Source organism: Girardinichthys multiradiatus, chromosome 4, assembly GCF_021462225.1.
Source record: "Girardinichthys multiradiatus isolate DD_20200921_A chromosome 4, DD_fGirMul_XY1, whole genome shotgun sequence".
NCBI classification, from domain to species: Eukaryota; Metazoa; Chordata; class Actinopteri; order Cyprinodontiformes; family Goodeidae; genus Girardinichthys; species Girardinichthys multiradiatus.
The window spans coordinates 47,648,493-47,669,828 of NC_061797.1; the positions used below are offsets into that span (position 1 = coordinate 47,648,493).

At 41.5% G+C, this 21,336-nt stretch overlaps 1 protein-coding gene across 5 annotated transcripts in view; it reads left to right on the forward strand.

Annotated features, from left to right (window-relative positions):
• The first annotated feature begins 1,437 nt into the window (after positions 1-1,437).
• The window catches only part of LOC124867429 (transient receptor potential cation channel subfamily M member 1-like), a 36,121-nt gene continuing 16,222 nt past the window's right edge, over positions 1,438-21,336 (forward strand). For 2 of the 5 annotated variants that reach the window (XM_047363865.1, XM_047363866.1), the window contains exons 1-13: positions 1,438-1,573; positions 11,483-11,559; positions 13,115-13,307; positions 13,392-13,605; positions 14,564-14,688; positions 15,509-15,680; positions 16,356-16,530; positions 16,610-16,733; positions 19,745-19,817; positions 19,895-19,995; positions 20,070-20,234; positions 20,327-20,461; positions 21,057-21,107. In XM_047363865.1, the coding sequence (XP_047219821.1) occupies positions 1,490-1,573; positions 11,483-11,559; positions 13,115-13,307; positions 13,392-13,605; positions 14,564-14,688; positions 15,509-15,680; positions 16,356-16,530; positions 16,610-16,733; positions 19,745-19,817; positions 19,895-19,995; positions 20,070-20,234; positions 20,327-20,461; positions 21,057-21,107 (1,689 nt within the window). In that variant the 5' untranslated portion in view covers positions 1,438-1,489. Of the gene's footprint in view, positions 1,574-10,423; positions 10,672-10,914; positions 11,560-13,114; positions 13,308-13,391; positions 13,606-14,563; positions 14,689-15,508; positions 15,681-16,355; positions 16,531-16,609; positions 16,734-19,744; positions 19,818-19,894; positions 19,996-20,069; positions 20,235-20,326; positions 20,462-21,056; positions 21,108-21,336 lie in introns of those variants that run through there. The other 3 variants (XM_047363869.1, XM_047363867.1, XM_047363868.1) reach the window with 3 other exon arrangements.

Consider the following 21,336-nt stretch of genomic DNA (forward strand, 5'->3'; position numbering starts at 1 on the left):
TGTGCACAACTAAAATAGATATAATGTTCTGTTCTGATAAAATGAGCTAAAACAGTCACAGTTTATGTTTTTATGATGTCTGTAATAAAAACACAGCTCTGATCATTTGGTAACTGACATCTAGAATGATGCATTGGCCAGGGGTCTGCAACCTGTGGTTCCAGGGCCACATTCTTGTAGATTTTAACAGTTCTTGTCTATGTTTTAGTGCAATGTCTGCATAGAATATCTACAGCAGAAGGGCACCAACGGTACACAGATTTTAAAGGCAGTTCAGTGTTTTTTTTTTAGCTTAAAACTGTGCTTTGTGCCTTTCTTCATTCCCCGTGTTTATAGAATGGGCTCAACTCAACTGGCCTCATTCTACTGAATAAAGTATTTTCCTTTGTAAAAGAAAAATAAGTTTCTTCTGAAATCTAAAAACACAAAAATTTTTGTTAAATTTCATTAGCTTTCAAAATAAAACATAATTTAGTATAGCGAGGGCAAGAGGGGCTCTTTGAATTGAAAAGGCTGTTGACCCCTGCATTGGACCCTGTTGCTTTGGGGAGGAGAAAACAATCCTGTATTCAACCCAAATCATATCAAAATTGGTTCTCTCAGGGTGCTTCGGCTCCCTCCACAGTCCAACAAGTCTGGTTATGTATTCTCTCTAAACTGCCTTTAGGTGTGAGTGTGAGTGTGAGTGCATGGTTGTTTGTCCTCTGATGGACCAATCGCCCCCCTGCAACTCTGCGAAGATAAGAGGGTGTAAATAATGGATGGATGGATTGCAGATGAGTCACCTCGACACTTTCCAAACAAAATTCACAGTAAGCAAGGACACGCAAACATCTGGGTGTTCCTTCAACTCACCAGCTGGTATATGAAGGTTTAAACTGCAGTTTGTTCCTGTTTCTCATGCCCACCACTGAGGTTCTCTGAGCTGACAGCAACAAGCATCTTCCTCGCCGACTGGGCCCCATGTTTCTGTTTAGGATATGAAACCTCTGCAGCTTAAAGTTTTTTATAACGCCAAATAAATCAAGTCAAGAATAAGTTTTCTGCATACATATTTGCTATCAGTTACATTGTTGTTCTTCCTTTTCCCACAGCCAGCAGGTGGTGCTGTTACCATCTATGGGATAAACACAAACATCATTTTTACATTTGAAATGTTGTCATCTAAAGTTACCTGCTGAAGTAAATATTCATCATTAAAAGTAAAATTAAATAATTAAAATAAAAAAAGCAGCAGATCCAAACAGAGGCAGACCCACCTTCTGTCTGCTGGACCAACTTTAAAGTAGATTTGCCTTCAGTCATTGTTTCTCAAATCTCCATCCATTAAAGAGCTCGACCCTTTGTAGCGTCCACTAATCCTGATTACAGCGGGCAGAGAGTGGGACGCCTGAACACATCACACTCTGCCGAGGACAGGACCAGGAGGACATAAGCCAGGACACCAGAGATAGGAGGATTGTTTTAGGAAGGAACTCTGAATTTCAACATGGACAGCAAAGGAAGGAGAGGAACTAATGGATCAGTCAAACGCTCGTCCATCAAACGCAGCACGTCCTCTGGATCACAAAGGGTAAGACTCAGCCCCATCTGAGACATCAGAGCACCATCAATTTCTGCAAACTTCATTGTAAACTGCAGCAGAAAGACCAGAAAATTCAAAGACTAAACAGCTAAACCAGTCTCAGCATCTTCATCAGTCCGCTGCTCTGGGTTGATGTACGTGGAGACCGCTTGGTCCAGATGCTGCAAAGATGTTTTTCCCTCTGATCTGCTCCCTTCATCCTGCACATGAACCCTGCAGATCAGAGATGTCCTAAACTAACTCAGCTTTGTTTCTGAACATCAGAGTGGATCTGTAGTGGTCAGAAGGTCCTTAGTTGGAATATTTGTGGTCCACCATCTTTCAGCTGATCACCTAGTGTATATTCTTTGAGACCCCCCCCCCCCCCTTTTTTTTTTCAGTTTTATTGTCTGTGTCTCAATCTGCCCATCTTTGAGATCTTCTCTGTAGACCAGAGGTGTTAACAGCAAATACCCAGCGGGCCAAAATTAATAACTTGGACCAGCCTTGATATTTACTGAAAAATGTCTACAGCTGAGGAAGTTTATCCTTCTCTTCTGATGTCACCAAACTCTTCTCATATGAAAACAAGCAAAGCTTAAAACTGTGAATTCACATGAAATAAAAGTAAATTAGTCTTATGCATTGTTCTCTATTTGATGAATTCTGAGTTAATTTTCACTGGTAACATTTACTCTCTAATAGTAGTTATAACAATGATAATAAATAATAATTCCCTTTAATAAAAATCCAACAATGCAGTCTCTGCTTTGGAGCAACAAGGAAATGTGCAGAAAGAAAACATTCAGTTTGTTCCTCTCCAGCATTCTGGGATTTGTAGTACTAGTGGTGGATTTTCTCTCTACTAGCACATTTTTAATTATCTTTTGGGCCAAATATATTTACAGTTGACACCGAATCTGACAGGGATGGGGAACAGGGACATTCCCCGGTGGCCTAGCCCGCTCTGTGATCGTTGAGGGGGGGGGGGGGGGGACCAATGGTTTGGTTCGGGTCGCTCTTAAAAAAACAAACCATGCCACTCGTGTGCCTGGCTGAAACTCCCTCAGACTGCAGTAGGGACAGGTAAAGACGGACACACCACTCCTTTCTATCTCAGGCTGTCTGACTGCAGGTCAGAGACACACTGCAGGCTGCCACCGGATAACTAGACTATGTAAAATGGAGCCAGAGGGAGAGTTAGTGGGTAGCTACACTTTGAGGAACCATGGGGGTCAAAACTTAATTTTTGAAACATTTTAAGGTACTGCAAATTTTAAAATATGATTAACGAAAAGGATCTGGAAATATATTTGTTTAATGCTAAAATGTCCAGGAATTTAGATTTAATGTTCCCTTCATAAACTCCACTAATAAATTATATTAATATTGAAATCTTTTATTTTATTTAACCTTTATTTAACCAGGTAACACCCCCGTTGAAATTAAGAAAAATATTTGTTGTTAAATGAATATTCCCAATGCATAAAAATAGTCAGTCAGTCATTTTCTACAACTTATTCCATAGTGGGTCATGGGGGAGCTGGTGCCTATCTCCAGCAGTCTAAGGGCGAGAGGCAGGGTACACCCTGGACAGGTCGCCAGTCCATCGCAGGGCAACACACAAACAACCATGCACACACTCATTCATACACCTAAGGGCAATTTAGAGAGACCAATTAACCTAACAGGCATGTCTTTGGACTGTGGGAGGAAGCTGGAGTACCTGGTGAGAACCCACGCATGCACAGGGAGAACATGCAAACTCCATGCAGAAAGACCCCCAGCAGGGAATTGAACCCAGGACCTTCTTGCGGCAAGGCAACAGTGCTACCAACTGTGTCACTGTACAGCCCCAAAAAAGTCAATTAATGAATTTGAATAGATGAGAAATTATGGGTGACTTTCAGATTTTACAAAGGTGCTGAAGAAAGCAGTGTGAGTACAGTGAGCAGCACTAGAGCTGCAAGGGCTCCTGCTGGCATGGAGGTGGTGGGAGTCAGAGCAGGAACCTTCAGGTACAATTTAAGAGCACAAAACACACCTGAAGGCTCTGCTTTTAGAATACTTTGTGCCGCACTCATGATGATCTGAAGACAACTAACTTTACAAGTATAGATTATTTAAAGTGTACATTTCATTTTGCAGAGCAGCCAGCAGTACTGAGAAGGATGGACATGTACAGCAATAGTCATGGAAATCAAGAGAAGCTATTTGATTATTTTTCCCGCCCTCACTCTAAGGATTTGAATTTATTTCTCAGGACCACCTGAATCAGACAAGTCAAAGAATATTTCGAAATCATTTCTTATAAGATACCATGACTGACTGTCATATTAGTGAGTTTAAAAGAGTTTATACATGACATAATGTGGGTGAACATAATTACAGTTCATGTGGTTTGAGTACATAATAATGCACCACAGCAGAGACATTTATTTTGTAGGTATTCAGTTGATGACATGTGCAGACGTTGTGCATTCAAAGTGTGCTCAATTTAACTCAGTCTTGGTGGTCTGCTTTAATTCGCTGGTGGGGTCCTACTGGGATGGTATCAAAGTCCCGGCCTGGATTATTGTCCCAGTCTGCACCTGCAGCTGCTTGGCCTGAGTTTTTTTCACAGTCTGTATAAAACACACAGCATGGATCTGAAAATGGTTACATATTGGACTGAAATCCTGAGTTGTGGAGAAGTGATCCAGACGACTTTAAGACAGGAAAGCCTGGATCCCAGGGAGCATCATTGCAGACCAAACCCTGAGGTCCAGCTGAAGTAAAAACGTGTTTCAGCATGTGCTAATGTCGGTGGGAATGCAGTTTTAGATTTGTCACAAAAAATATAATATTTTTAAATTTAAACACAGATGTAGATCAGATGAGAGGGAAAGCTGCTTCTAACCTGTAACCCAAGCTCTATGGTGCTCAGTATGTGAGGAAAATGTTCAGGTCTTTTAGTTAGATTCTGAAACTCCAGGTCTGTGTTTACTACAAACATCACCCCAGTTTGCTCAAACTCCTTAAACTTCTCAGAGGGTTCCTCAAGAGGTCCAGTCCAGCGTTTCAGCCATACTGGAGATATTTAAAGACCAAGACCGTTAACAGGCACTTCATTTCAGATTGGCATGAATTTTCAGGTCAAAAGTCAATACGTTTCCAGTTCTTATAAAACCAGAACATGTCTTAAAATTCATGCAGTGAGTTTCTGTTCAACCTGAAACTGCAGCTTCTGCTCCTCCTGGCATTATGCGCCCAATCAGTTCAGGATTTATCTGCTTCATGTGGTACATCCTTTATTAAACATACAGTCATGTGAAATACTGAGTCCAGCCCATGATCCAGCAGCTGTAGAAGAACCTCCTTCGGCAGCAGTGGTTTCTGTCTGACTTTATCAGTCTCAGCCATCATTGTGGAGGAATTCTGATCCACTTTCATTTCCACGTTACTTCAGTTCAGCGAGGTTCACAGACATTTATTTCTGCACAGTTTACTGAAGGTCCCACTACAGCAATTATTCCAGTTTGAGGTATGGACTTTGACTAGACCATTGTAACAACTTTACTTTTTTATTTGCAGCTGTTTTGTTGTAGATCTGATCCTGTGTTTGGGATCATGGTTCTGTTAATGGCCCAGCTTGGACCAAGCTTTAGTGTGCTCAGTGACTGCAGGTTGCCCAGGCTATGTTGCTGCAAAACAAGCCCACATCATCATCCCTCCACTGCTTTGCTTGACAGTCGGTCTAAGGTGTTTGTGCTGATCTGCAGTGATTGGTTCCCTCCATCATGGTTCTGTGCATTATGGCGAAACATCTCTGGTCTCATCTATCCAGAGAATATTGTTCCAACAGCCCTGTTCTTCATCTGGTTGCAGCTTTTTGATATAATTCCTTTTTTTCATCTTGTTTTTAGGGAGAAGAGGCTTTCTCCTTAAACCCTATCAAACAGCCATGTTTGTTCAGTGTCATGGCCTTTAACCTTTAACCTGCTAATTGAGGCCTGTAGAGTCTGAGATGGAGCTCTTGGATTTTTGGTAATTTGTCTGAGCTTCATAGTAATCTTTCTCTCTGTGGAATGATGGACTTCAGATAGTTTGGAGACGACCTTCTAACCCTTCCCAGATTGATGGACAGCAACAGCTGCTGCTCTAAGAATAATTGCTGTTATCTTTCTGTCTTGACATGTGTTAACACACACCTGGATGCTCCAGTGAAGCATACAACCAAACTCCTGTTTTTATAGTTCACACTAATGATGATCAGTTAATCAATGCATCTGATCATCAGACACCTGCCAACCTGGTAGAAACCTACAATGGCATATCTATGTTGTGTAATAATCTGAAATGAATTTAATCAGAGGGATGTAGTGACTTCCTGTCGGCTTCAGCGCTGTTGTCTGATTGGATTTAAGCAGGATGCCCACTTCCTGTATTTGTGCAAATGAAAACACAGTGATGAAGCAGCTCATTATGCAAACAAGTACTTCCTGCGAGCAGCATTAATCTCAATTAAAGCTCTAATAATCCAAATCCTCTGATTTCAGCCACTCGCTCTGTTCATTGTTGCTGGGAATGGGTTCCTTCCAACAACTTCTCTTTTAGTTTGGAAACGCAATCTGACCTCTGAGGTTGCTAGAGCTTTTACTGCTTTTTATTACTGCAACTATATTATTATTATTTTTTTAAAGATATTTTTTCAGCACTAGTGGCCTTTATTTTTCCATTTTTTGACAGTAGATAGACAGGAAAGAGGGGTAGACATTTGGTAAATGTTGCCGGGTCCGGGACTCGAACCCGGGACAGCTGCCATTTGAGGACTGTACCCTCTGTATAGGGTCGCGCGCTTTTGCCCCTACACCACCAGCGCCGCCCTGCAACCATATTATAAATAACTAAAAAAGAATCAATTAGAAAGAAACTGTTGATTATCAATAAATTGCCAAACCTTTCATTAGTCTGACATCCTCCTCATACTTCTAAAATTTATTATCTGATAATTAAAATAATCCAAGAGTGATTTGTTTAGACTAACCAACCCAGTTTTCCCAGTACGTTCATGAACACAAACTGGGAAGAATGTGCAGCTGACGTCAGACATAATTTATCTCCATGCCAACATAGAAATCTTAGGACTTCAGAGTCCTTGTTGGTTGTTGAGGAAACACTTGAGGGTTTTTGTCCTGATTGATGCTGAAATGTTAAGCAGAACTATTTGTCCATTAAAACAGAAACCCATTCTTTTAGACCCAAAACATGCATTCTTTATCAACCATGCAACTCTTTTCAAAATGACGTCTTTAATGTCGTGGACTGTTCTCTTCAGATGGGCATTTCCCCACAGTTTTAAGATTGCTCTTGAAGCTTCATCTGAAGAGAAGAAACTTTGATCCATTCATGCTAAACATTTTAGACCAGTTTCTAACCTGCTGTTTTAGGGTTTTGGAGAAGCCCAGCCTATTTATCAGACCTGCTTTGGTTCTACAACCCCTCCAGACCCCTCAGGTCGTCTGGAAGGGTTCATCTGTTGGTACCTAGACGGAGAACAAGAACTCACCGTGAGGTGTCCCTCGGCTGCTTTCCTGAAGACCTGATGGCAGCTAAGAGTTTATATGGTTTCTCATCTATTCAGTCTGACTTTAGTTTAAGTTTACAGCTGTTAATAATATTTTCCTTGCTAATTTACACAGTTGCATTTCCACAGTTCTTTCCGCTCTATAATGGATGGAGTTATCTCTCTTGTTTCATGTCTTTCTGTTTCTAACCTCTGCAAAACACTGTTGATTGATTGATTGATTGATTTTTTAACCTGTTAATGAGTCTTTAATATCACTGTGGAGGAATTTGAACCCACTCTACTTTGCACAATTGAATTAATTCAGATACATTGTAGAGCTTTAAAGCATGAATGGCCACAGGTCAGGCCACAGAATTTTCAGTCAGATTTAAGACCAGACTTTGACTAGGCCACTCCAAAACCTTGGTTTGTCATGGTCTGAGGTTGTTTCGGACCAAATTGCAGACAAGAACTGGGCAGCAGCATGTTCAGAGAAGATCAGTTTTAATAAGGCTCGTAGTCAGCACTTACAATTCCGCTGGGAGAAAAACTCCATAGGTACAAAAGCAGGAGAACATGATGACATTACACAAGGATCCAACGAGGAGTATAGCAAACAACCCAGTAAATAAACAGATGGAGGTGGAGTGTGGACCAATGAGAGAGGAAGGCAGGTAATCAGATGGAAGTGGTAACAGGTGAAGGGAACTGAGGAAATAGGTTGCTTTGGTACTAAATGTTAGACAGAGGCATGGGGAAACTAAACTAGACATAACCAACAAATGAAAACAAACCTGAGGATAATAAATCAGAAGCTGAAAAGGAAAAATAGAAATAAACTCTTGGAAGAACTAAACAAGAGAACATGGGGGAAAGCTAGACTCTGGGAAATAACCAACCGGTAACAACGACAAAGGGGCCTAAGGCCAAAAGGGGAAAAGAACTAATGTAACAAGAATAAATAAACCTAACAGTAAACAAGCACAGAAACACTAACCCAAGAAGGAAATAACAAAGAGAACTGTAAAAATAATAATAATAATAACCAGAGGAAACAATTCTAAGGAATAAATAACTGAGTAAAATAATAACCAAAGGGACCCGACAACAAGGGGAGAATGACCCACTAACTAAGGGAAATAAACATAAGAGTAACAATAATTGAAGGGGATCCAAGGACAAGGGGAGGAACTACTAAGGGGCATGAGTGAAGGAAAGTTAGAACACAGAAGAACATAAGTAAACTAGTGAGTGGGTGCACTAATAAATAAGAAGAAATAATAAATGACAGAAACTATAACCAAACTAAGAATCACAACATAAGGAAAAAAATACTTTACAACTAAACCCAAAACAAAGCCAAAACTGGCAGATTTTATTTGCTACCTTGAATCATTGTCTGGCTGTAGAACCCAGATGTACTTAAGCTTAGGGTCATAAACTGTATACTGGGTTGGGACTCTTTAACAGGTGTGCCTGTCAGAGTTGGGATGACATTTTTAATTGGAAAGGTCATATTAGATTATGTAGTGAAATAAACAAAGCCACAGCAGCAAATGATCAAAAAGCAACAAAGAAGACAAACCAAATTACAACTCAGACTCAAAGCGATTTATTATCTACAGCATTCAAGCTAACAAGTGGGGTTTGACACAGCTGCTTTGGATGGATGTAAATGGTAACTGTGATAGGTAATAGGTGTGACTGTGGGAGTTTCCGAGGTTGTCAGCTGATGTCACCACACAAGACCAGACATTCTCCTTCTGGAGAGCAGAATTCATGGTTCCATCATTTACAGCAAGTCCTCCAGCACCCCCAGGTCATCACCCTACCACCACCATGCTCGACTGTTCTGTTTCTGAAATGCTGTGTTAGTTTTACGCAACAGGACATCATCCTTAAGGTTGCACTTGTCTCATCAGTCCACACAATATTTTCCTAAAGTTTCGAGAATCATCAAAAATGTTTTCTGGCAAATGTGAGACGGGCCTTTGTGTTCTCTTGGGTCAGCAGTGCTTCTGGACTTGGAACCATGGAGTTTGGCCATGGAGGCCGTTGTCTCTCTTTCTTACTGATGAATAAAAACCTCTGATCTTAACTGAGGCAACGAGACCTGCAGGGCTTCAGATCATGTTGTGGGTTCTTCTGGGACCTCCTGGATGAATTGTTGGTGAGCTCTTGGAGTAATTTAGAAATGTATTTATTTAAAAAAGAACAAAGCATTTGAATTAACATGAGCAGAGGCTCACATGTAAATATGCCAGATTTAGCCATAAAGGGTCATTTTCACCTGCAGTCCCATAAGCAGGTCGGGGTACAAACATGACAAAGACAAGATTCACATACATCCAGGATCATTTATAACAAGCAGTTACAAAAACACAATTTTGGTAGGTCAGCCATTCTTGGGAAGGTTCTCCACTGTTCCATATTTTCTCCATGTGTGGATGATGGCTCCCTCTGTGGTTCTCTTAGAAATGTCTCCGTGTTCCTCATCTGTTCTTCAAGTTTTTTTCTGATCTTTCAGCCTACTTCATGTTGTCACACAGCTTCTGTTTAAATGATCTCCTGATTACACTGATCAGCCAATAATCAGACCTTGGTGTGACTAAAACTGAACCTAGCTCTGGTTAATCATATTTATGATTTAACCAGGGGGGTAATAACTTTTTCACACAGAGCCAGATTTAGGTGGAGATTTTTTCCTTAATTAAGGATTTCATTTTGTAAAAACTGCATTGAACGTTTTTAGGTTCTCTTAATAACATTTGTTTGATGATCTGAAACATTTAAGAAATCTGTGAGGGGGTAAATACTTTTTCACAGCTCTGTATACCGGGGCTAATTTGTTGCAGACTCAGATGAAGAGAGAAGTCATCACAGCTTCATCGTCTCACAGCTTCATATGATTCAGTTCTCTTTCTGTTCTGGTCCGATTACTGAACCTGCACTGGAGCCCTCCTGATGTTCTTCTCTAAGTCCTCTTGGGTCGTTCAGTCTAGTCGGAGCAAACTCAAACCCTCCTCTTCATCAACATCATGGGTTCTGTTGGTGCTCAGGATGTAGACAAGAAGTAAGCATCATCATGTCAGTGGTTTGGGCTTTGGGTGCTGAAATTCTGGACTTCTGGAGGATTCTTTTTCTTAAGCGCATTAGTTGATTCTGAGCTCAGAAACGCTCTTGTTAAAAGTAAATGGGTCATAAGACTCTCAGAGTCATAAGACCAGCTCCAACAAAGAGGCCTGCTGCCTCACATGCTCGTCACATGGATCCGCTCAGCTGCATTAAGTCAACTAGTTTCTGAACTTCACCCAGACTCCATACTGAGACACAGGTCCTTCACAGAGCTGCAAGCTCCTCCAGGAGTCAGGAACCAGGTTTCTCAGACCTCAAGCTGCTCTGGACACAACCCCAGAGCCCTGACACAGCTGCCAGGTTCGTCTGCACAGAACAACCAGGTCTTCAGGAGGATGGAGTTTGGTTTGGAGGGAACCGTTTGGATGCTGTTGTGAAGAAACTGTTTCGTTTCATCTGATCTGAAGGTGAACGCATCTAAGAGGTTCGTTGGTTGCTCAAGAAGTAAATAAATAAAATATATTTTAAAATGAATTTATGTTTGGTTTTCGGCGATCATTTCACAGCAATCTAAATTATGCACTAAACTGCAAACTTCAGACAAAATTGTTAGTTTTTTGCAACATTCAAAAATCCAAAAAACGAGCAAAAGTAAAAATAAATTTTCTTTCTCAGGGTTTGTTCAGTTTAGCTTTTTCTGAGCCTTGTATTAATAATTTGTTCCCAGATGCAGAGATGTTGTGTCAATGCTTCCACTCGCTGATGGGGGATGTGGGGACAGGCAGAGATGATGATGATGATGGTCTCTGGGATGCTCCATCGTTCACGTGAAAAAGACAATAACACGGCAGCTCATGTGCCACCGGGATAGTAATCCTCCATCATCGAGAGTGCAGAGATGTGACAGAGTGCAGACACACAGCAAGTGCAGAACCACACACAGTCATTAAGGACCACGTGGGTTTAAACACACAGGAAACAGAGATATAAAGGGCAGTTCTGCGTGTTTCTCTGTGTAGCAGCAGCATTAGGATGGAGAGAAAGGATTTTATGAATAAAGGAATGGAAAATTAGCCTGATCCACTTTGAAAGGAACTCTGGTGTTTGTGTACTTCAGCTGCAGATGAATACTGTTTTTTCTGCACAGATATAATGTTAAACCTTACAGTTAGTGACATTTTATAGCACAAAATGCTTGGCAGATCAGTTTCTATCTACCACACTGAGCAGACCACCCCACACCAGCAACATGTTAGAATCTGCTTCATGTCTGTATGTTTCTGTTCCTGTTTCAGGTTCACAGAGCGTGGATCGAGAGAACCTTCCAGAAGAGAGAATGTATCCAAATCATTTCCAGCAAAGATGCCAGCAGGTAAATCGGAGCTCCTTCAACTTTTTTAAATGCATTGCTGAGTGACATGGAGGGCTCGTCCTGACCTCAGTGACCTGGTTCTATCCCTTATGTACTCTGAGTGATGCTGTCAGGTGGCAACGCACTGGGTCACATGTTGCTGATCATCACTTAGAGTTTCAGTGATGTGACTCTGCAGATATCAGTCACAGTGGAAGATGTCTTGTAATTGCTCATCTGCAATGAGAAGAATTGGATTAATATAATTTTTGACAGAGAGTGAAAGAAGCAGAGTTACTGAAGTAAACTAAAATATTTAAAAGGAATTAAAGGAATTTGTTTCTTCCATCAGTTTTTATGAGTAAAGAATTATCGTCATCATCCTTTCTGCCAGGAGAAAATATTTAACATAATGAAGTTTCCACTAACTTCCACCTACAGTCAGGGGTCAAAACTCAGTGTAGAAAATCTGAACTTCTGTTTATAAAAGTAAAGCCTCAGTTTTATTGTGACATTTATAAAGAGACTGGTCTTCTGGACATCTGTCCAGAGTTCCCCATAATGGTGTGGCCTATGACCCAGACTGAGAGACCATTTAAAGGCTCAGGAAACCTTTGCAGGTTTTTTGAGTTATTTAGCTGATTAGCATGTGACACCATGAATTTACAAAAAAGAGCTTTTTCATAGTATTTTCTGAGTCACTGAATTTTGGCTTTTCTTTACCTGTCATAATAATCAACATGACAAGAAACAAAGGCTTGGAATACATCACATACATCACTCTATGTGTAATGATTCTACATAATATATAAATTTCACGTTCTGAGATGACTGGCAAAAAATATTGCACTTTTACGGAATATTCTGATTTTTGAGACCTGTAACTCCTATATGATCCCCCTAGCTCAGATTAGAGGGTACAGCTTCTCCTACCATATGTATGCTGATCCTCGCAGGACCCTAGTCCTCTACACTCACTGAGTCAGTTTGTCCTTAACATCAATGAGTGGACGGGTCAGAATATCCTCCACCTTAATGCAGGTTAGACAGAAACCATAATTTTTGGGCCTAAGAACCACATAAATCACATCTTATCTTATCTTATCTTATCTTATTTTATCATCTTAAAAAACATCACCAGAAAAAAGGGCTTCCTGTCAAAACAAGAGACAGAAAAACTGGTTCATGTCTTTTTTTCCAGTAGCTTAGATCACTGCAACAGATCTGGAACAAACTGGCTGAAAACCTGAGATGTTTACCTTTAATTCACTGTCTGCCTGATCACTAATGAATGATTAAAGAGTAACACTGAAGACAGCCAGTACTGCTCCTACTGGGATAATAATCCCTGGACTGTGGTTTTTAGCTATTATCACTATTAAAATCAAATTGTACCGTTTGTTTCTTTCATGCTCTTAAGTGTTTGACATGCTGAGTGTTTTTCTGTTGTTTCAATGTATTTGCTTTTACGTAATTTAAAGCACTTTGCATTGCTTTGTGTATGAGGGTCCTTTTTAAATAAACTGGCCTTGCATTTAATTTGAGGTAAACTGGGCTTCTTCACCCTGCTGTTTAGGTGCAGCTGTGGCCAGCTGGTGGCGCAGCACACCCCAATCCCTGCAGGGGCAGTAGAGGACATGGCCCAGCTGGTTCAACTGGAAGTCCAGCCTACAGAAAGATGGAGCGCCATAAAACACACCCAGACGTTCCCCACCGACGCCTATGGGGTCCTGGAGTTTCAGGGAGGAGGACATGTCAACAAGGCCATGGTAGTAGAGCACAGACTGGGTTTACTGGGACATCATGTAGGAGATCTGACTGGCTGTCTACCCTTCATATTCCCTCTCCTGCAGTACATCAGGGTCTCCAATGATTCCAAGCCAGACTCTCTGCTCCACCTGATGGTGAAGGAGTGGCAGTTGGAGCTCCCTACACTGCTCATCTCCGTCCACGGGGGGCTCCAGAACTTTGACCTGTCCCCCAAGCTGAAGCAGGTCTTTGGAAAGGGGCTGATTAAAGCCGCTGTCACCACTGGAGCCTGGATTTTCACTGGAGGAGTCAGCACAGGTACAACATTCAGCTCCTGGTTTGCCAGCCAGTCTTTATACAACAGATTTTTGATCTTCAAAATGATTTCCATCAAACAAACATCTGTAAAACATCTGTATTCAAACCTCTAAACTGTGACAGATACTGATGTAAACATCCAGTGTACAACATCTGAAATGGTCATCGCTAATTAATAACATTAATCACAAAATTATTTATGAGCTACATTTGTCATGAAAATCATTGGTGAGTTTTATTCTCCTAAATCCTCCTGAACTGCTCAGAGCCATCATGTTTCACGTCATGTTTTAGTTTTATAAGTATTTTACTAATACAATAAAATAAAGGGAACTTTCAAACATCAACTTGCACAGGGAGAACAAGGCAAACGAAATGCCTGGAATGCATGGCAACAGGCAGGCGAACCAGAGAATCCAGCAAAGAATAATGAGAACCACTGAGGCAGGGTGGAGAAATGACACACCATGATGAGAAATGGCACACCAGATGAGCTGACCAGATGAAATGAGGAGCAGATGTGGAAGGGGACTAATTAGTCAGGATAGAGCTTGAAAAGAAACACTTATAAGAAACCCAAGAAGACATCTTTGAGAAATCTAACAGGAGACAACACTGAATGGACAGAGAACACTAGAAGACAACACAAAGAAAGTACTAATAAGGTAAATACCTAACAATGATAAGGAACGGGAAACGAACTGAAGAAGACAAGACCTAAGAAACATACAAAGCAAAGAAACACACACGAAAGAAAATAATGACACCAAGTGGAAAACAACAACTTTAACTGTAGGTAATAAATAAGATAACACTTGAAATTCCTCCAACTTTATAATCATCAGGGTAATATCCACAGGTCATTGAGTCTGTCCCTGCCACAGATAACCAGTGTAAACCATTAAGGCATGAGAACATCAACTTGCTCCTGATGAGTTTTCTCTGTTTGGTGTTTCAGGGGTGATCCGACATGTCGGAGATGCTCTCAAAGACCACTCATCCAAGTCCAGAGGAAAGGTCTGCGCCATCGGTATCGCACCCTGGGGAATTGTTGAAAACAAAGAGGACCTGATTGGAAAAGATGTAAGAAAAGTTTCATTAAACCAGGTGGCTCATAATCAAAATTAAAGAAAAAACAAGAGTCTCTGAAGGCAAGTCAAACATCAAGCTCTGGTGAATTTTTGAAGTACCTCTGAACTTCTGTCTAACCTACCTTGTTGACATGTTGTTGCTTAATCAGATAATCAGACTGAACAACAACAGTCTGCCAGGTGTAAATGGACAGGATTTCAAGGCGTTGTACTAGAGAAGCAGAATTTGATTTGGGAACTTCAGGGCCTTGTCTTTGCTTTCTTGTGGATGATACATCTTAAAGTTATGACCTTCAGCAGGGACACCAGGTGTTAGCAGCTGAGTGTTGCCAGGATAAGAGTCATGAGTAGGAGTTCAAGTATCTTGGTCATGAGAAAGCTCATTAGAAAGAAAACACAAATCCATCTCTAAAAAGCAGAACATTCAGCTCAAATGGAAAAAACCTTTTCTTGTTGCTGTTTTCATGAATATTTATGATCCATCGTTTCCGGGTTTACAATTAAAATGTTTCATAGGAACAAGACAGTATCATCTGCATAGAAAAAATATTCTGGCTAATCTTAACCATACTTGGATGGTAAAACTGGCTATCTATACATTTCCTACCAGTTCTGAAACAAGCTGTCAAAGCTAGAATCGTATCTAACAGTGAAAGTATTTATTCAGAATCAGACAATGATGTGTAGGTATCCAGATGTAGTGAATAAGTCTTTGATAGATGATGTTTAAGTGGAACAGGCTAAACCCGGAAACAATTGCAATGAGCAGTGATGTTACCATGATGATTCCCTTCTGACCTGTTGGGTTTTAGGTGACGCGGCCCTATCAGACCATGTCCAACCCGCTCAGCAAGCTGTCGGTCCTGAACAGCAGCCACTCACACTTCATCTTGTCTGACAACGGGACCACTGGCAAATACGGAGCTGAGGTCCGCCTTCGTCGGCAGCTGGAAAAACACATCTCCCTGCAGAAGATCAACACACGTGAGTCATGTGACTAAACAGCCCCTTCCCTGCCCCTCTGAAGCTCATCTGCTCATGTGACCAATCATGTGACCTGTGGGTTTCCCTTTGTCATCCTATGCCTGGAGGTGTCTTTAAGGCAGGGACAGCAAAGGGAGGCTCAGCTGTCACCTCTTACTTCAGTTCCCAAGGAACCAGGAGAGCCAGATACACTGACCAAAACACTGAGTGAAACCCACCAGAAACAGACAGAATGCTACTGACCTGACCCATCAACATAAAACCCAACCATTTAAAAGAAAGCTATAGAGTAGCACAAGCCTACCGCGAGACAGGAAATACTGATATCAGTGAAACTATTGAAAGCTCCTCTATGTAATTTTCTAGAATAGATGTCCACAGAATGAGGAAGATGTCCAGCTTCTTTCGGGTCAAAAGTTCTGCTTTAAGTTGCCTTAGAATTATAAAACCCTTAATTTCTGGAAGCCATGATTACAAATGAAAAACTGATGTAATCTTTTAATCAGCTGTGATGCCTGATCAGAGCTTCTTGAACAAGATTCTGTTTTCATAGATGTTTAGCCATCACCGCATCTTTGGTTTCATTAAGGTTTGTTGTCTTCTCTTGTCTGAGGCGGGTTTAGGAGGTAGATGATTATGTGAGTTATTCTGACAAGCACTTTGTTCTGTTGTCAGGTTTGGGTCAGGGGGTCCCGCTAGTCTGTCTGATCCTTGAGGGGGGTCCTAACGTCATCTCCATTGTGCTGGAGAGTCTGAAGGAGGAGCCACCTGTCCCGGTTGTGGTTTGTGACGGCAGCGGTCGGGCCTCTGACATTATCTCCTTCGCTCACAGATACTGTGAGGAAGATGGGTTAGAAGATCTCTTTGTTAACTCCGGATGTCATCTTAGTCTTTTAGTTTCTCCTCAGTGTCCTGTTCTGCCTCTGCAGGCTGGTGAATGAGAGCGTCAAAGACCAACTGCTGGTCACCATCCAGAAAACCTTCAACTACAGCCGCAGCCAGGCGCTGCAGATCTTCCTCATGGTGATGGAGTGCATGAAGAAGAAGACTCTGGTAGGACAGAAAAACGTAGTCTTTCTGTTCATTCCCTTTTACTCCCATCAGAGAAACAATAAACCTGCTTCTCATCATCTTGTCTGTGTCATCATTCATCCTCCATACTACATAAACTCTCCACTCAGAACCAGAACCGAAGTTTATCTTGAACCACACACTAAGGATGATGGTAGAGGAGGTAAAACACCTCCAAAGATCTCTGGTGGAGATCTGCAGTAATAAGTGGCATCTCTGGGTCAGCAAGTCTCCAGAACAACCATTAGACTCTATCTAGAGGCCAACTAGTAGTTTAAGAGCCACCTCTGTCCTACCATCACAGACATAAACATGTTGATTTTGATGAACAAGTATTAGTATTGGTTCTTCATTCACTGTCTATACACAAAGCATCTAAAGCTCTTTCATTGTGAACTCATATTGGCCTCTGAGGACCTGCTCTGTTTTCTGGCTACAAGCCTTCAGCAGAAGACCCTGGGAGTGGAGTCACGGAGCCTCGAAGGATAAGACCTGTTTGTCCAGAAGCGATGCACCATTGAACTGAGAATTTGAAAGCCAGAACCTCAAACACACATTGACTAGGTGTTCAACAGATTACTCTGGAAGCATTTCTGCAGTGTGAGAAGGTGCATCATCTGGCTCAAATAGCCCACTGCCATCAGTGAAGGTTTTCAATTGATGGTGCACTTCGTCTGTGCTCTGTAGAGCTTTGGACACCCAACCCGTGTCCTCAGGGGCCACTAACCTGAGGACTTCAGAAGCCTATTAATGACTCTTTCATTGAAGGCAGGTGTGCAGTAGGAGAAACACCTACAACATGCAGTGGGCCCTGAGGACCAGGGTTGGGGACTTCTGCTCTATAAAAATACAACCTTTTATTTCTGCTAATAATCCCAAGCTAGCAGGACACCAGCAGACCATGGTCGATGCTCCAAATTTGGAGCCAGTGATTCTTTTTGTAACTGTCATTTTCAGGAACATTGATTGCTCTTGTCAATCTATCTACAACCTTCTCTGTCTCCACTCAATGAGGCACAAGCACCATCTGATGTGGATTGTCTATATTTATGAGAAAGATTCTGACCCACAACACTGATGTAATGTTTTACAGCAAAGTTCCCAGCTTCACAAGACATTGAGGCTTGAGTGGAGAGGTCACAGGGCTGCTTCCTGAAAGCAGATGGATTCAGTGTAAATAATGCTCCAACAATTCAAACAGATATTATTTTATTCAGCAGTTTAAATCATGGATGAATATATATATTACCACAGATATAATTTACAAAGGTTTCATTTTTTAAAATCTCAATTTAATATAGTCCTTTTCTAACTCTGCAATTTTGTTTCAAATACTACTGTTAGTTTCTGATATTTCTATATTTGGAGAAATTATTTGACTCAATTCAAGAATCTTCCCAACATTTCCGTAAATATGGGAGCTTGGAATACCATCTTCGTCAGGATTAAACAGCAGCTCCCATGTGACACATGGATGATATGAGTCCATATTGTCCTGGATCTGAACTAGGTTCTGACCTGCTTACTGCAACGTTAACATAATGATGAAGGTTTTACATTTGATGCAGCACTTAACTGAGATTGTTCCGTCCATTTACTTAATCCCAAAATCCTGGGCTCCTTCCACAGAACATCTGCAGCAGCAGCAGCAGACTGACATGTAAAACAATGTGAGCATCAATTCACTTAAACTGATCTGCTGTCAGATTAACAGGATCACATGGTCACCCACAAAGCTCACACAGGTGAAACGGGCATGTTTGCATTCAGAACAACTTTTCATCTCTGATGGTCTTCTCCATCAAAAGGTCCATCATGCAGTGATCTTCAGACTCTAGAAATGATGAAACACATAAAGCCCCAATTTGCTGGTTTTGGTTTTTATTTTATTATTTTGGTATTTATGCTTTAATCTGGGTGGTTTTGCTTTTATTGTTTCCTCCAGTTTTAATTTAATTTTATCCAGTTTCCATGTTTAGAATGAACAAAGGTCTACAGCTTTTGGTTAATTCCTCACATCCACTCAGCTGTCCTTGGACTTTGTTCCTCCTGTCAATGATCTGCCTGCTTTCATTGTTCACTGCCAGGTTCTTCTCTACTGTCCTGTGGTTCAGCAGCTGGGTCTTTATGATGCCTCTTGATTCCAGGAGCCTTGTGTTCATATAATTGATCATTAACCATCACAAGGCTGCCCAGTCGTAGGAAACCACAATATTGTTGATTATTGAGATAAAAACAGTTTTAATTAAACAACATTATTCTCACTCTTCTTTTTCTTTTCCATCATAATGACACCATCTCCTTGAACTGAAACAAGCTTTCGGAACTATTACTCAAAGGTTTTGGTCTATATTGACCTGATAGCTTCACACAGTTTCTGCAGATTTATACACTGAACATCCATGATGAGAACCTCCTGTTTCACCACATCCTAAAGGTTCTCTGTTGGATTGTTGAGGCTGTTGGAGAACAGTGAACGCATGATCATGCTCCAGGAACCAGTGTGAGATGATCTAATCTTTGTGACATGGAGCATTTTTCTACTGGAAGAAGCTATTAGAAAATGGGTCCGTGCTGGTCATAAAGGGATGAAGATGGTCTGCAATAACATCCAGGGAGGCTGTGGGGTTTAATTATTCCCAGCTGGTTTTGAGGGGTCCAGAGAGGGCCAAGAAACTATCCCCTACACCATGATACCACCACCATCTTGAACCACTGACACCAGGCAGGATGGATCCAAGCTTTTGTTTTGTTCACCAAGTTTTGACCGAACCATTTGAATGTTGCCGCTGAAATCCAGACTCAGTGGACCTGGAAATGGTATTACATCACGGTATACAGTCTGACTGGGTCATTCTGAACAGGAGCTGCACTGGTTTTTGCTCAGCCCACCTTGAATCTTCTCCCAGTTTCTTTAGAAGTTGACTGAGCTGCTGTAAAGGCCCTTCAGACGCTGCAATATCTTTCCTGTTTGGTTGTGCTTCTTTGTGCAGATCACAGTGTTCAGGATGGGCTCAGAGGGGCAGCAGGACATTGAGATGTCCATCCTCACAGCCCTGCTGAAAGGTAACGATGGTGGTGATGATGATGACAGGTATCAATACTTATTCAGACAGTGAATCTGACTTACTCCATGACTTCAGGTACAAATGCTTCTGCTTCTGATCAGCTGAGTTTGGCTCTGGCCTGGAACAGAGTGGACATCGCTCGCAGTCAGATCTTTGTTTACGGCCTTCACTGGCCTGTGAGTTCTCACAATAATACACCTTTCAGGCTGTTTTTTGTGGTTCATTTGACCTTAATTTTTCTGTTTTCCAGCCTGTGAGCGCCTTAACCGCTGATCGGCCTAAAAGCCCGGCAGCCCAGCGACAAACAGCAGCAGCAGGTAAGGGGAAAGCCAGAGGAAAGAAAGGAAAAGGAGGAAAAACCAAACCGGAACCACCTGAGGAAACTGACCCACGGAAACTGGAGCTGCTCAGCTGGGTAAGCGACTGGTAGCACCCAGCAGAAACATGCTTGCTGGAGCTGATTTGTAATTCCATGATGATGGTGATGGTGGTCTTGGTGTTGGACAGGTTAACTCCTTGGAACAAGCCATGATGGATGCTCTGGTGTTGGACAGGGTGGATTTTGTGAAGCTTCTGATTGAAAATGGCGTGAACATCCATAATTTCCTGACAATCCCACGTTTAGAAGAGCTGTACAATACGGTGAGACACGAAACACACCAGCTGGGTTCCAACTGGCCATCATAACTGAAATGTAGGATCTCAAAAAGTCCAATAAAAACTCTTAAAACTTCCACTAAGGAAGAAAGAAGGCTGATTGAAGTCGGTTCATTAGGAGATGAGAAAATAAAATTAGTTTGCAGATGTATTCCACTTAATACTTCAAGGTATTTATATAAATAGACTTACCAAGCTTTTAAATGTAAATATTTTGTAAGAGCATCTGTTTAATCTTAATCACGGAGAGACTTTATTCAGAAAAAACTGAATATAAGGATAAATTAATGCTCTTTATTCTGTGCTGAATATGTTGACCTGCAGCTGTTTGTCCTCCATCTTCTCTTACATCCCTGCTGTTGTAACCTTAATCTGCTCCTTTGACATACAAAGCTTTTAAAACAAAAGGAGTCACATCATTTTCAGATTACAGAGAAGCTCCGTGCTTCTCTCAGCATGTCCTGCTCAGCGTTAGCTTGTCAGATGGTCAGGGATTAGTTGTTGACAGATCTGAAAATGTTCAGGGTTCAATCATGGGAGAAAGTCAACCTCAGTCTATCTTTGTGCTGTGTTTCTGTAGAAGCTGGGACCTGCAAACACGCTGCATTTTGTTGTACGAGATGTCAAGAAGGTGAGCGCTGTCACCTGTGATCTTTAGGCACACTTAGTGAACACCTTAAACACTGTATTCTTCTACTGTTTTAACACTCAACCCATTCCAGAGTTCATACATTGCTACGTCTGAACACACATGTTTAACCTCACATGTCAACACGCAATAAAACCTAGAGTCCAAAGTCTAATACAATGCCAGGAAAGAAAGGCATCAGCAATGATCTTAGAGAAGGAACTGTTGCTGC